General features: G+C 34.3%; 1 protein-coding gene across 4 annotated transcripts; it reads right to left on the bottom strand.

Annotated features, from left to right (window-relative positions):
• Positions 1 to 398: 398 nt before the first annotated feature.
• On the bottom strand, positions 399 to 12,013 carry LOC131158903 (aromatic aminotransferase ISS1). 4 transcript variants are annotated; one of them, XM_058113839.1, is made up of 11 exons: positions 11,749 to 12,013; positions 11,229 to 11,314; positions 10,974 to 11,092; positions 10,748 to 10,795; positions 8,806 to 8,934; positions 7,604 to 7,663; positions 7,173 to 7,329; positions 6,537 to 6,643; positions 6,299 to 6,357; positions 1,671 to 1,779; positions 399 to 1,049 (listed from the first exon to the last, which is right to left on the bottom strand). In XM_058113839.1, exons 1-11 carry the CDS (start codon positions 11,790 to 11,792, stop codon positions 597 to 599), a joined length of 1,371 nt encoding a protein of 456 aa, XP_057969822.1. In that variant the 5' UTR covers positions 11,793 to 12,013; the 3' UTR covers positions 399 to 596. The 4 variants fall into 4 exon arrangements, with proteins under 4 accessions (XP_057969822.1, XP_057969823.1, XP_057969824.1 ...); XM_058113840.1 differs by having other exon boundaries at positions 11,268 to 11,314; XM_058113841.1 differs by lacking the exon at positions 8,806 to 8,934 and having other exon boundaries at positions 11,749 to 11,978.
• Positions 12,014 to 13,333: the final 1,320 nt, after the last annotated feature.

Below are 13,333 nucleotides of genomic sequence, written 5' to 3'. Positions count from 1 at the left end.
AGAACAAAAGTTAGGATTGAGACAATGGAGGAGTCCAACACAGGCAAGAAAAATGTTTGACATTTCTTTTAAAACACTTGAATCCTTCTTGCATTCATAACTTTTGCCGGAAGGTTTTTTTTTAAATAATGTTTGAAAATTCTTTAACTTTTGGATAATAAGCCCATAAAACATGATTATGGATAATCGAGAATACCCATTTCTTGAAAATCCTAAATTTTCGAAGAAAGGACATAATATTCCCAGGCACAAAATTTCCAAACAAGTGATTTCTCTGTGCCTAAAATACAAAACTCATTTCAAAGCGACAATAAGATCACCTCCAAACGGACAAAAGAATGAGAACTTTCATCACCCTCGCCAACCAGAGTTTCATCAGTTACCTCAAAACAAGGAACTTCAAACGCAGAAACACAAGTTCTTTTGCATTTATTTCACAAAGAAGTGAATGGTATACAGGCACCAGAGGAAAGTGCCAAATTCACTTTACATAATTGACACAAATATACTAATTTCAGTGTACTTTCCAAATGCAGGAACCCCCCAATTATTTAAGGAATGAAATTCCAATACTGAATTAAATGTCAGACAAACAGCTACTGCACCATCCCATCTCTCACCAGTTCTCCTAATCCTCTCCTCAACCTCTCTGCAGCAGCCCTACAGTCATCCTCTTTCAACCCGCCAAAGGAGATTCTAATGTAACCCGGACCACCACTCGCACTTCCTGGTATCACGACCACCCCATGCCTCCGAGCGAGCCAGTAAACAACTTCAAAGTCATCCCGATATTTTTCTGGAAGCTTTGCCCACAAGTAAATTGCACCTTCTCCTCCTTTCACAGCATCATTTCCCAAAGGTGAAAGTGCTTCTAAAAGAAGGGTTCTGTTCTTGACGAGGTCTTTCACTTGTTCAGTGACCCATTCAGGTCCTGTTTCTAAGGAGTAGAGAGCCAGCCTCTGTGAGATTATCGAGGCACATATGGGTATGTTGTCTTGGACTTTGAGGAGTTGAGCTCCAAGGCCCTCCACATCTGTTGGGTATGCTATCTGCGTGCATATGGAAAATTGACAGAAAGTATAGTTAAATTTCTGTTTACAAATTAAGTACTGGAAAATCCTGTTCAATCAGCAAACTTAATCGGTCCTGACATCATTGTTGAGTTTTATGAGCAGTTAAGAGCCTGATTTTCACATTATTGAACCTGATTTTCACATTATTGAGAGTTTAAATGAAGGCTTTACAATTTCTGATCAAATCTGTTTCTACGTAGCATGTTTTTTGGTTTTCTGAAGGCTCCCCATGTGCTCAGTCACCATAAATGGAGAAATGAAACCAACAGTTCACTCTAGGAACCCTGCTAATGAATCTAGAAAATTTTTGCTATATTAAAACCACTCAAGTCAACTCAAGGAAGTCTTCTCCCCATGTGTCGCATGAAATCTTTTGCAACATTTCTAATCATTTCTAAACAATTCAACATGGGAGATAAAAACAATTTGCAAATGTAAAGTTTACTATCACTCAATCAGCAGAGAGAATGCCAAATTCATAATTATTTCAAGTCATCATAATTGGTTCTAATCAACAGGAAACAATTTATCATATTTTTTACCAAATAAATCAATTACTCATTACAATTTACATATGAAGCACCAAGTATTACTTACATATCCAACTCGCCATCCCATCATCCCATAGGCTTTTGAGAACGAAAAAACATTGACTATGTGATCACCTTCCATGCATGAATGCTTCAAACCATCATACATGAAGTACCTGCAAATATGATCACTAAGACTCCGTTACACACTATGCTTCAAGAGTGGACAGTGAAGGAACCAATACAAATACATTCTTGAAAGAAACATGTGACGAATCGATCATTATCAGCAAATTACCCTCTATATCACAACTGAACCAACAAAGCACCCTAATTTTAAAAAGAAAGAGTGGGAAGGGGAGGGTGGAGCACATCCCCTGGCTACAAGGTTCCCTGCTTTGTTGGGGAAGGGGGAGGGCTGTCACAATGTATGTAGCCTTACCCCTTGTTCATTATGGAGAGAGGCTGTTTCCTTGGACTCAAACCTGTGTCCAACTGGTCACAAAGGAGCAACCTTGCAAATTCCTGTTGGTAATTTGACAATCTAGTCATACATTTCTTATATATTTGTTATGCATCAATCAATATAATGACTGATGCTTGACAAATCATTGCATCACACCTTCATCTGCATGACACAAATAGTGTCGAGCAAAATCACAGGAAGCGACATCTTGCATCAGACTGCACACCTCAGAAGCACCAATATCGACATGAGACATGGATACGATGCGACACTGAACGGCAATATGACAATTTCAAAATAATGTGGATACGACACGTCAGGATACATTAATTATATATATTCAATCACGTTTTTCCTTCTAGATATAACAAATATTTGGCTATTTTTTATTTAAAACGAAATATAAGCACCATTCATGCAAAATTATCAATTACACATTTTACAAACTAGATTCATATTATACAATAATCAACTAGATTCATATTATAGAATTTTGGTTGAGCAACAAAAAAACAACTCAGGGCATGGCTGATGGTGGGCAATGGCTATCGCTCAAGAAATTAAAAAAGAAGATAAAAAAAAGATTAACAAAGATTCATATTATACAATAATCAACTAGATTCATATTATAGAATTTTGGTTGAGCAACAAAAAAACAACTCAAGGCATGGCTGATGGTGGGCAATGGCTGTCGCTCAAGAAATTAAAAAAGAAGATAAAAAAAAATTAACAAAGAGTGACAAAATGGCGATGAATTTACAGAGGGGGGGGTTTGGGGGTTGGGAGGTCAAACAGTGCTGTACAAGGCTGGTATAGTGGTGCTAGGGCTTGAACATCCAACCACTCCAATGTCAAAAAACTTGACTCTCAATCGCTTGACCCATCCTTATTTATTTTGGGTTTTGTTAACAGAATTAAAGGGGCAACAAAAATGCAGCATTTTGGTGCAATTAGTGTCTTGAAAGTGTCCTTGCCATGTTAGGAAGCATTTCAAGTCCAAAAATAAAAATAAACTAAATAATTTCCAATACATGTTGGGTATGTCTCAGGCAGGTGTCAATATCCAACACATGTCAGGCATTGACACTTCAGGCTTCCAAATGTGTCCCCGTTTCCTAGCTGCACACTCTATGTAGGCATCTACTTATTTAAAAATTGATTTGGGATCATCCAAAGGAACACTAGCAAAACACAACAGAAATATTAATCAAGAAAACTAGATAAAAAGACATGAGGACATGAAGTTGTTAAAATCCCTCTACATCTAATCTAAGAATTTCACATTTTTATGGTGCTACATATCAGATATTTTATACACATACTTTTATACATAAATAGTGTATCCAAAAAAACTGTTTCTTTAAATTTTTATAACTCTAGTTCACAGTAATGTCCAAACGTATTTACACTAATATATCTAGGTACCAATTGACCTTAGGAACCTCATTCAATTAGATATGACCATCTTTGACTATGTTGATACTACAAAGCTTCATTAAAATGCTTTCCTTTTAATGTCAGCTGAACTCTTTTCTATTTCAAATGCTTCACAGATTCATCTACATTCCATGTTTTTCAGGGAATATTAATTCTCATTTTTTTCCCTTTATTTCGACCTTACTTCCCCTTTTCTTGTTCCCCAGTCCAAAATATCTTGCACAAAGATGCTAGTTTCCTCATATCAGACAATCTCCAACTAGGTACTTTGAAAATAATCAACCTCAAATAGCTGACCACAAATGAGCCAATACAACAACAAAGCTTCAAGTGCCAGTAGGTTGGGTTCAATTTCTGCGATTCTACTCAATTTAGAGCAACATCCTCTGAAAGTTGGCGTACCATCAAATCCCTGATTACTACATCAATTCATATTATTGCACCTAATATCACTTAAAGAACTCTCTAAAACAAGTACATTTTATGATCAACATGGCAAGTGCCCAAATCATCTTAATTTCCCATGCCTTATTTTCTACAAAAAATGTGTTACTACTAATTTATCATGGAAATGTTCACACACGGGCTAATATGCATAGAAAACATTTTTAAAATTCGTACTTTCTAGCATCTAGTAACTTGTCAAGGTAACAAAAGATGAACAGAGTTCTTCTAATAAACCATGAACACTTCTACCATGTTATAAGTTCAAGATTTTTCATTCCCCTTTTTTTTAGGGAGGGGGGGGGGGGGGAATGGGTGATAGAGAAAGTAACTTTATGAAGAGAAGGAAGAATACACAAGGATAAGAAACCTTCCTAACAGAAAATCGGAAAAAAAACAAGTAAAATAAAGAAAGAAAAAAGAAACAAGTATCTCCTACTACATATAAAAAAAAACAAGGAAAAGGTGAGTGTTTTCTGGGGTGCCTTTTTAAATATTTATTTTTATTAAAAAATTAAACACCAAATGATGCATCGCCTTTCATAAGAGATTCCTGTCTACGCTCTAAAAGTTATCTGTTCCAATATGTGTCTTTTAACAGCTATCTCCTTCCATAAAAAAATACCCTATACATAATAGATGTGTCAAACATGTCTCCTTTCATAAAAGGGTGTCTCTATCTCCACATAAGGAGAGTTTACTCATTTAATAAAGAAGAACACAAAAATAACATCATCTCCTTTTTCTCTTCCTTTCTCTATTATAGAGAAGTAACAGAACTTCTCAAAATCACCCCTATTCTAATCTTCCAATTTTATCCTTAATCTCTAAAAGGTATCTATCCCAATATGTGTCTTCTAAGAGCTCTCCTTTCATAACACTACCCTAGTCATAATAATTTCTTCTAAGAGATGCCTTCTTTCATGAAATCGTGTCTCTTCCTCTATATCAGAAATGAGTTTTTATATGTTATCACAAAAGAACACAATAATAACATCATCTCCTCTCACTCTGTTTTCTTTTTTTCCGTTATTTAGAGAAGTTCCAAAACTTCTCAAAATTACCCCTAATTTAATTTTACAATTTCATCCTTGCTATGTAAAAGATGCCTATTTCTATAGGTGCTTTTAATTAAGAGTTTATCCTTCCATTCTTATTCAAATAGGTGCCTTTTTAAGGGTAATCTCCTTCTAGATACCTACTCATATTAGATGTATCTTCTACAAGATGTCTCCTTTCATGGAAGAATGTCTTTAAACCTATGTAAAGAGATAGTGTTTACACATTAACACATAAGAACACAACACTAACATCATATCTCTCTCTCTCTCGCTCCCCCCCTTTCTTCTTCTTACTCTATTTTATAGAAGTTCCAAAACTTGTCAAAAGTACCCCCATTTTAATCTGATAATTTTATCTTTTTTCCAATAACAGATACCTATTCACCCTCTAAAAGATATCTATTTCAGTAGGTGTCTCTAAAAAGTTATGTGCTTCTGCCTATTAAACTTCTTAAAGGTACCTACTGCAATATGAATTTTTAAAGAGTTATTTAGTTCTAGATATCCTATTCACAATAGATGTCTCTTAAGAGTTATCTCCTTTATAAGAGGTACCCTCTTCATAAGAGATATCCTATTCATAATAGATGTCTTTTCCTTTCTTGAAAGGCAGGTAGTGTTTATGAGGACACAACATTAACATCTCTCTCTATTTTAGAAAAGTTTCAAAGCTTCTCAAAATCATCCCTATTTTAATCTTACAACTTTATCCTTACTCTTTAAAATTTTCTTTTAAGAGTTATCTCTTTCCATAGGAGAATTCTTTTCGCTCTCTAAAAGGTACCTATTCCAATAGGAATTAATTGGGAGTCGAATGGAATGAAAATTTATATGAAAAATATAAAATTATGAAGACCAATTCCATTCCATCCATTCCATTCTTGCGTACGGAACAAACATAAGTGTATTTTAAGAGTTACGTCCTACTTATTACGCATGCATTGCATGTGACATTTTTTTACTAGTATACAAAAAAGAAAGGAAACTCAGGCTGACAAAGTCAAACCACTTCTCCTCCCCCCAGGGCCTAACAAAAAGAAAGGAAAAAAAAAAGGAACAAATTAACAGCCTTATATTACAACACTAAACAACAATAAGCTTTAACATGGGCCTATTTCTTTTTGAAAATTCATATAGTCTCAGTAAGAATGCATTGAATAACTGTACAAAATTATTATAGCTTCTTCCAAAAAGTCAATAGGAATTTTTTCAACCATAGTAAAGAAATCATCATGAGCAATTAATATTCTAGTTTTTACATCTAGAATAAAGGCATAACAGACTTACTCATATGTATTATCTACAACAAGCCAGGATCCAGCATCCTTGCAGAGATCTGAAATCCTCTATTTAAGAGGAAGAAAGTAGCTGATCAGAAAATTCAAGAGAAACAGAAAACAATAAAATTGAACAAGTTGTTCTAAATACCTGATTAACACACCATTTTTTAAAAATATTTTAGAAGGTAACATACGTGCAACATGGAGAGAGAGAGAGAGAGAGAGAGAGAGAAAGATAGAGAGACCTTGAGAAGAGGCACTGGAATGTAGGTCCCAGATGGGTTGCCAGGGTTAACAACAGTAACAAGCTTTGGGGTTGGTTTAGTTTCCAATAATGTCTTCTCTAACCAGTCTGAAAATCGAGAGAATACTGATAAATGATGCCTATGAAGACACACAACTTAATAAGAATTCAAAATGCCAGATGAAGTACTCCTTAGGTCAAAGATAGCAATTCATCAGTACTCCTTTAATAACAATGCATTATTTGCTGTATTAAGCAATCATTTGTACAATAACATATCAAGTAATTTAAGCCTAACAAACCAAATTACTATTGCTTATAACAATAACTGAGAAATCTTTCATTCAAAAAATAAATTTTAAGAAATGTTAGACTCAAAAGATATCACCCCAAGAACAAAATGTCAATTAGCACCAATAGAACTAAAAAATTCTTGAAGGGATATTCCTTAGTTTCATTCTGACAAAAGAAGACTGAAGGCTGTCAAAACCAAAAGTTTTTCAAATTTGACAAGACTCTTAAACACACAATTTGGCCTACATGGAAATTTTTTTCTGCATTAATAGCATGCACTTTCAAGTAAGAACCAGAGTATCGTACAAGATTCATATGCTCAAATGTTTCAAGCGCCCCTCACCTGCATCTGGATGAAGCGTCTTTGGGTGACCAGGGCCCACCAATATGTTAGTAATGCCCGTCATTTGAAAGGACATGTATGCGTTGAAGTAATATGGTGCAAACATAATCACAGAATCCTCCGCATCACACAATGTAAGAACAAGATTCACAAATGCCTGCCATCAAGACAAGTTGATACTCGGTTTTAAAAAACATTTAAAAATTTGAATTGAGTATTTGATACTTCTGATATATCCACTCTCTATGTAGTAGTCTCCCACAACATGTAGGAGTTCTTCCAGTATAATTTGCTGCCCAAAGAACACAAAACCTAAAAGTTTACTACATTCACTGAGTTTCAAGAACCAGCTTGGTAATTTGGATACATTTTTTTTTTTTTAAATACCTGTAGGCTAAATAATGCAAATAACAGAATGCAGTCCAGATCACCTGATTTGCGCCAGCGGTAACCATCACTGAAGATTTGTATAGCTTATTTTCTTGGTGCAACTGAAAAATAAAAATAAAAATAATAAGTGCACATAAATATTTGAGACAATACCAATTGATGCTCATAGTCAGGAATATTATTTCTATTTTTATTTATTTTTATGATTCAAAACCTAATTTCTCACATCCCACCCAACCATTTGCCACCAAAACTGTGCCTCAAGGCATGTTAAAAATATCAGTGCTGGAAAAATTCCAACTCATGGTAGAAGTCTGTCAAATACCAAAAAAAGTGAAATAACAAAGACAACATAAATATATGCATTTGTGAGAAATTCAGCTGCACAGATCAAGCAGGAAAAGAAATAAAATAGGCTAACAAGACTTTATCATATGCAACAAAGGCCAATAACAGCATCAGGAAGAACTGATAAGGTTCAAGCTGAGGCTACAAATAGAAAGAATGCTATAAAAATGTGACCAAGGTAGAAAAAAAGATTAATGAAAATACACCCTAGAATAGGTGGATAGCTGCACCAAATCCCATATTTTCCTGGGACAATGATTAGAGGAGTTGAATAAGACAAATAATGTCAGAACTCCAGGCTCAGGCTAAAGCTTTCTAAAATTAAAGCAATTGTTAGCTGAACTGAATTGAACAATCCATTGAGGCACTGGGCAAACACACCCCAAGCCAATGCAGTTTTTTTTTTTTTTGAACTAAATATAATGACAATTTATTAATAAGAAACACACAACTAATGTTTAACCTGGAAATCAACCATACTTCCAATCTATACCACAAAATATTAGATGTGATAAAGATAAAAGGTTTTGTCCTAAAGAGTTTCAACTTTCAGATCCCATATCAATTTGCAAATTGCTTAATAATTGCTGAAATTGATGTTTTTGTCATGTAAAAGAGATTTTCATGCGTTTCTGATGAATAGAATACAACGTTATTCCATTCTCAACTAACCAAGAAACACCCCCAATCCCAGTACCCCAGTTCAGAGTGTCATAATTCTGAGAAATGACAATGGAATTGAACAATATTTTCAATTTTAAATGCACCAAACAATTAGTCTCATTCAAGCTACTCTGGCACTGTTTAGTGTCAGTTATCAGGCATCAAATCTTGACTCAGAGAGACAACCTACATTTTCAAGTGGAAAAAGATCTATGAACTTAACAGTGCACACCTTTTTAATCAATGCCTCCCTAAGCTCAGGAAGACCTTCGTCAGCACCATACCGACTAGTTGAAGGCTCCCATACAAGTTCTTTTACTTTATCCAATGCCTGCTTGGGTGGTTGCCAATAAACTACCCCCTATATCTCAATACAAAGAAAAATGAGATACAGTCATAACAGTCAACAGAGAAATCCTCCAAAAACACTTAAATCAAAGTGCCAGACGCAGCGAAAGGACAGAAACTACCTCAAGGTACAGTCCAAATTGAGCATAAAAGTAAAGCAATGACATTAGAACAATGTAGTCAATACAAAAATTCACACATGCTGAATTTTAACTATAGGATTGGCATCAACAGGAAAATCAAATGAAGCACCAAATAGCACATCTTTTTAGACCAATCACCCTCTGAACGATTTTATTTATTCCCACAAACTCTAGTCTTGCTAATGAATGAGCTAGACTCATATTGAGATTTGTGAGTATAAAGTCTATGGAAAGAGTTAAGAAAAATTTTATTTTTTGCATACAATCCTCAAGTTGTGTCCAAATAACAGATTGTGGCATGAGTTCAAGTCCTAGTCCAAAAAGTCATTCAATACAATGCCTGCAAGCATAAAGTAATTAATTGTAAGAAACAGGAGTTCTCAACATTCAAGCTAACAAAATGATAGAAGCACATTACAAAGGAAGAAGCCCCAATATAACTAAACTACGATGGCACCACAAAACAAAACTTTATGTCTCTGTGCCACAAATAGTATGTAACTATTTTGCTGCAACATAGATTTTATGCAACTTCGTTACTTGAACAAACAATGTTAATCTTATGCAGTATTAAAGTGTTAGAAAAAATGCATCAAAGGTGCCATTATTAAAAAACAATAATTGCATATTAGAAAGTCTAAGATGCCACTTGAAATAGGTGAGCACACAGACCTCAACCCTGTGGACCATTTATTATCCCAAACACTTGACAGTTAAGAATTAGAGTTCTCAGGTCAACGCAGAGAATCTTAGAATATTTTGTTTTTAGACTTTAGAAGAAAGAAAAATGTATTCATTCACGGGCTAGAATCAACTAAGATTCTTCCATAATGTGCCAAACAAAATTGAGAAGTCAATCCGGTGAACATATAGTTGATCATCATTACCGTTAAATATCAAAAGGTAAAAAACTGTCGATCAAATGGTCCAATTCTTTACAACAGCTAAGTTGACTCAAAGCCAATCAAAACTTCCTCAGTTACAACAATTCACAGGAGGTAATCACTGCTCAATTCCATGCCATGCTCGGGAGGAGGAGATTGAAGGGAATGCAAGGTTTTGGGAGTGGGATGGAAGGGGTTTTAATATTTTTCTCTTTATTTCCAACTTTGCCCTTAGGTTTATGCCATGTTTGGTAATTCCATATTTATAATCCATTCCATTCCTTCCCCCTTCTAAACAGACAGGGTGGGTGTACTTTACAATCTTCACTCTCTTTTACCCTCATATATTTTATAAAACTCCCCAGTAAAGGGAAGGTATTCATTCCACCTTCCTTTCCTTTCCAGTACCTTCCATTCCTTTATAAACTCTTCCCTTCCATTTCCCCAGAAGAATTATTTCATTTTGGTGGGGCAAAATTACCACTAAAAAGGAGCAAAACCAGGATATCCCAAAAGTAAATACTATATGCAAAGTTCAGAACTTTGCAAAAGCAACAACATTAACAATAAACAATCATCAATGCATTTAAAAAAAAAAACCTGCATTATCTAAACTCCTTTACTGATTTCCAGAGTTGATGTCAACGAATTTGAAAAGTTCCAAGACAAGCCTAATTTTAAAAGTTTCAAGAGAAGTCCCATTGAAACATGTGAAAACCACCATCTCTCAACACCTATACAGGCACAAAATTCGTCATAAAACAAAATGACAGCTTTTGCATTGGAGAACCGAACAGACCTGGGCTAGCGACATGGCATCTTTAACACCTCGTAACAATTGCTGTATCTGCAAAAAATAACCCATTACCCATAACCATCAAATAATTCTTTCCACAAAACAATAATAACATTTCCCAACCAGAGAGGGGGGAGGGGGGGGGGGGAGAGAGAGATTTATTTCTTAGGGAACAGAGATTTGGACAGAACAAAGTAGACCCATAGGCGAAAACCAAAAGATAAAATACCTGAACCATGACTGGTGTATCAGTCTCCAAAGCCCTCCTCGCAAGCATTCTGTTCGAACCCATTTCCCTTCTTTCTTGCAACAAACAGGTTACAGACCAAAATCTACGGCTTCCCCTACCTACTCCCACATCCCCCAAAAAAGCCAAACCCCTTTAATTTCCCAAACCGGAAAAAAAAAAAAAAATCAAAGCAAGAAACAGAAACAAAAAACAAAAAACGAAAAAACAAAAACAAAATGGGAAGGCAAAAACAACTGTTCCAGCTAGAGACGCAATTCGGCCTTGACAACATACAGAAACGCCTTTGTAACGTCTCCTTTTGCGTCCTTGACTTGCTTTGTCTTGGAGCGTTGACAAAAAAACAAAAAACAAAAAAAAAAGAAATTTACTTTTCAGTACTATTATTATCATCAGATAAAAAAAAAAACTGATTCAAATGCCCACCAATCTTTACCAGAATCAAACAAAACAAATTAATTAATTAATTAGATAGTAAAATGATTTTTATTCAACACCAGCACAGAACCAGACCCAAAATGGAATTTCCCCAAATCTAACGAAATATCCATGAATTACTCTTAATTATATGTACTTTCTGTGAAATGGACTTCACACCAAATCAGTGATTAAAAACTGAGGCGATACCGAATTCGGAATGTGAGGAAATGCGCATACAAATGAAATTTATGGAGCAAATGGGTTTGAGAGAATTTAATTGAAGGAAATCAAAGAGATCGTTGAGGATAAAAAGATGCGGCTGAGACGGTAAAGAGACCTTTGGAATGTAAAGGGGATGAGAAGCGGCAATGCTGTCAGCATTTGTCTTTGAGTGGAGGCTTCGCAATATGTAGAGCTGATGACACAGAGGATTGCAGTGGCGAAGGTTGTGGCGAAGAGGAATTTTGCTTGCCATGAATCAAAATCTCATGCCGTATAAGGACGGGTAGGTTTTGGTTTTGCCAGCAAAGAAAAGATGCTTCTCCCTCTCTCTCCCCACCCTCTCTCCCCCTCTGCATGCGGAGAGAGTGCAGACAAAAATTGCAGAGGTAAAAGCGTGAAAAGATAGGAAATGGCATTTTTTTCCTTTCGTATGTTCCAACACATCACGTGAGTTAAGACTTTAGTTCTTAGGCTACTTTGTTTAGCGGCATAACAATTCTTGGAAATTAAATGCAAGACAATAAAATTTTTATTAATATAGATAATAATTATTTTTATATTTTTTTCTAAAATTTTATACTTTTGATAAAAATTTGAAAATTATTAATATTTATTTACTTTTATGAATTTATAAAAATTTCACATTATTATTTATTTACATATCAATATTATTTTTTATATAATTAATTATAACTAACTTATTATAACTAATTTACTTTTAGAAATGAACATCCCACAAACTAATTAATTATCTATAAAAAATGATTAGTACGTGAAATACAAATTTTGTTCATATATTAAAATATTTATGTCTAATAAAATAAATTTAATGATGATTTTTAATCACAGTTTTATCTAAAAATTTTAATATCATCTTATTACATTAATTCTTTTCATTTTTTTTAATAAAGATGTGTATTTTCTGCCCTTTTTCTCGAATGATTTTACATAGTGTTTAGACCATATATTTTACGATTAAGATTTGGATGATTTTTATTTTGCATGGAACTTTAAAACTATTCAAGTAAATTAAACTATTAGTGAAATAATAGACCTAGTGAATGAGGAGAATATTATAGATATGTGCATTTTTAGCTTTATATAATATTTATGCTATCTTGTGAAACCTAAATCATGCCGATGACTAATGCCCTAAAATAGCACAATAGTGCAGTCACCAAGATTTTGGTAAAGATTAGATGATAATTTTGTTTCTAATCAAACTATTGGAAGATTTTGAGGAGATTTAATAATAAAAAAATAAAAGTATTTAAAAATTATTGTGGGCTGAAACAATCTCCTTTGTTTGGATAGTATTTGAAATGGGAGTTTTGTTGCGTTATTTTAGATTCCTTTGCCTTGATTTTGACCTTTTTTAACAAAAGAGTGACTGGAATAAATCTGATGACAATGTTTAATTCAAAAGAGCACACTTGTGCAATACCTGAATTCCCTTAATTAAGATAATTTTCATGCCTAATAAGACTTTTGGAAGGGCTTTGAGGGGACTCAATAATAAAGAGAAAGGAAAATATATAAACAAACAACCATTAATTCCATCTAAGTACATCCATGCATGTTTCATGGTACATTTCATGTAGAAAGGCGATGGGAGTGCTAATGCATTTCCTAATGCTTAACCATACTTCCAAACCTAATCTAATTTTTAAGACCATGACCTTATTACTGAAGATATTAAT

This window comes from Malania oleifera, chromosome 6, assembly GCF_029873635.1.
Source record: "Malania oleifera isolate guangnan ecotype guangnan chromosome 6, ASM2987363v1, whole genome shotgun sequence".
Taxonomy (NCBI): Eukaryota; Viridiplantae; Streptophyta; class Magnoliopsida; order Santalales; family Ximeniaceae; genus Malania; species Malania oleifera.
This window is presented reverse-complemented; position numbering and strand designations above follow the sequence as displayed.

Coding starts and splice junctions, on each gene's coding strand:
- LOC131158903 (XM_058113839.1), bottom strand. CDS start 11,792: ATGCTGACAGCATTGCCGCTTCTCATCCCCTTTACATTCCAAAG. Junction 8,935..10,747: donor ATGCCATGTCGCTAGCCCAG/GTCTGTTCGGTT, acceptor ATTGAGATATAG/GGGGTAGTTTATTGGCAACC. Junction 7,330..7,603: donor TTACCGCTGGCGCAAATCAG/GTGATCTGGACT, acceptor TCTTGATGGCAG/GCATTTGTGAATCTTGTTCT.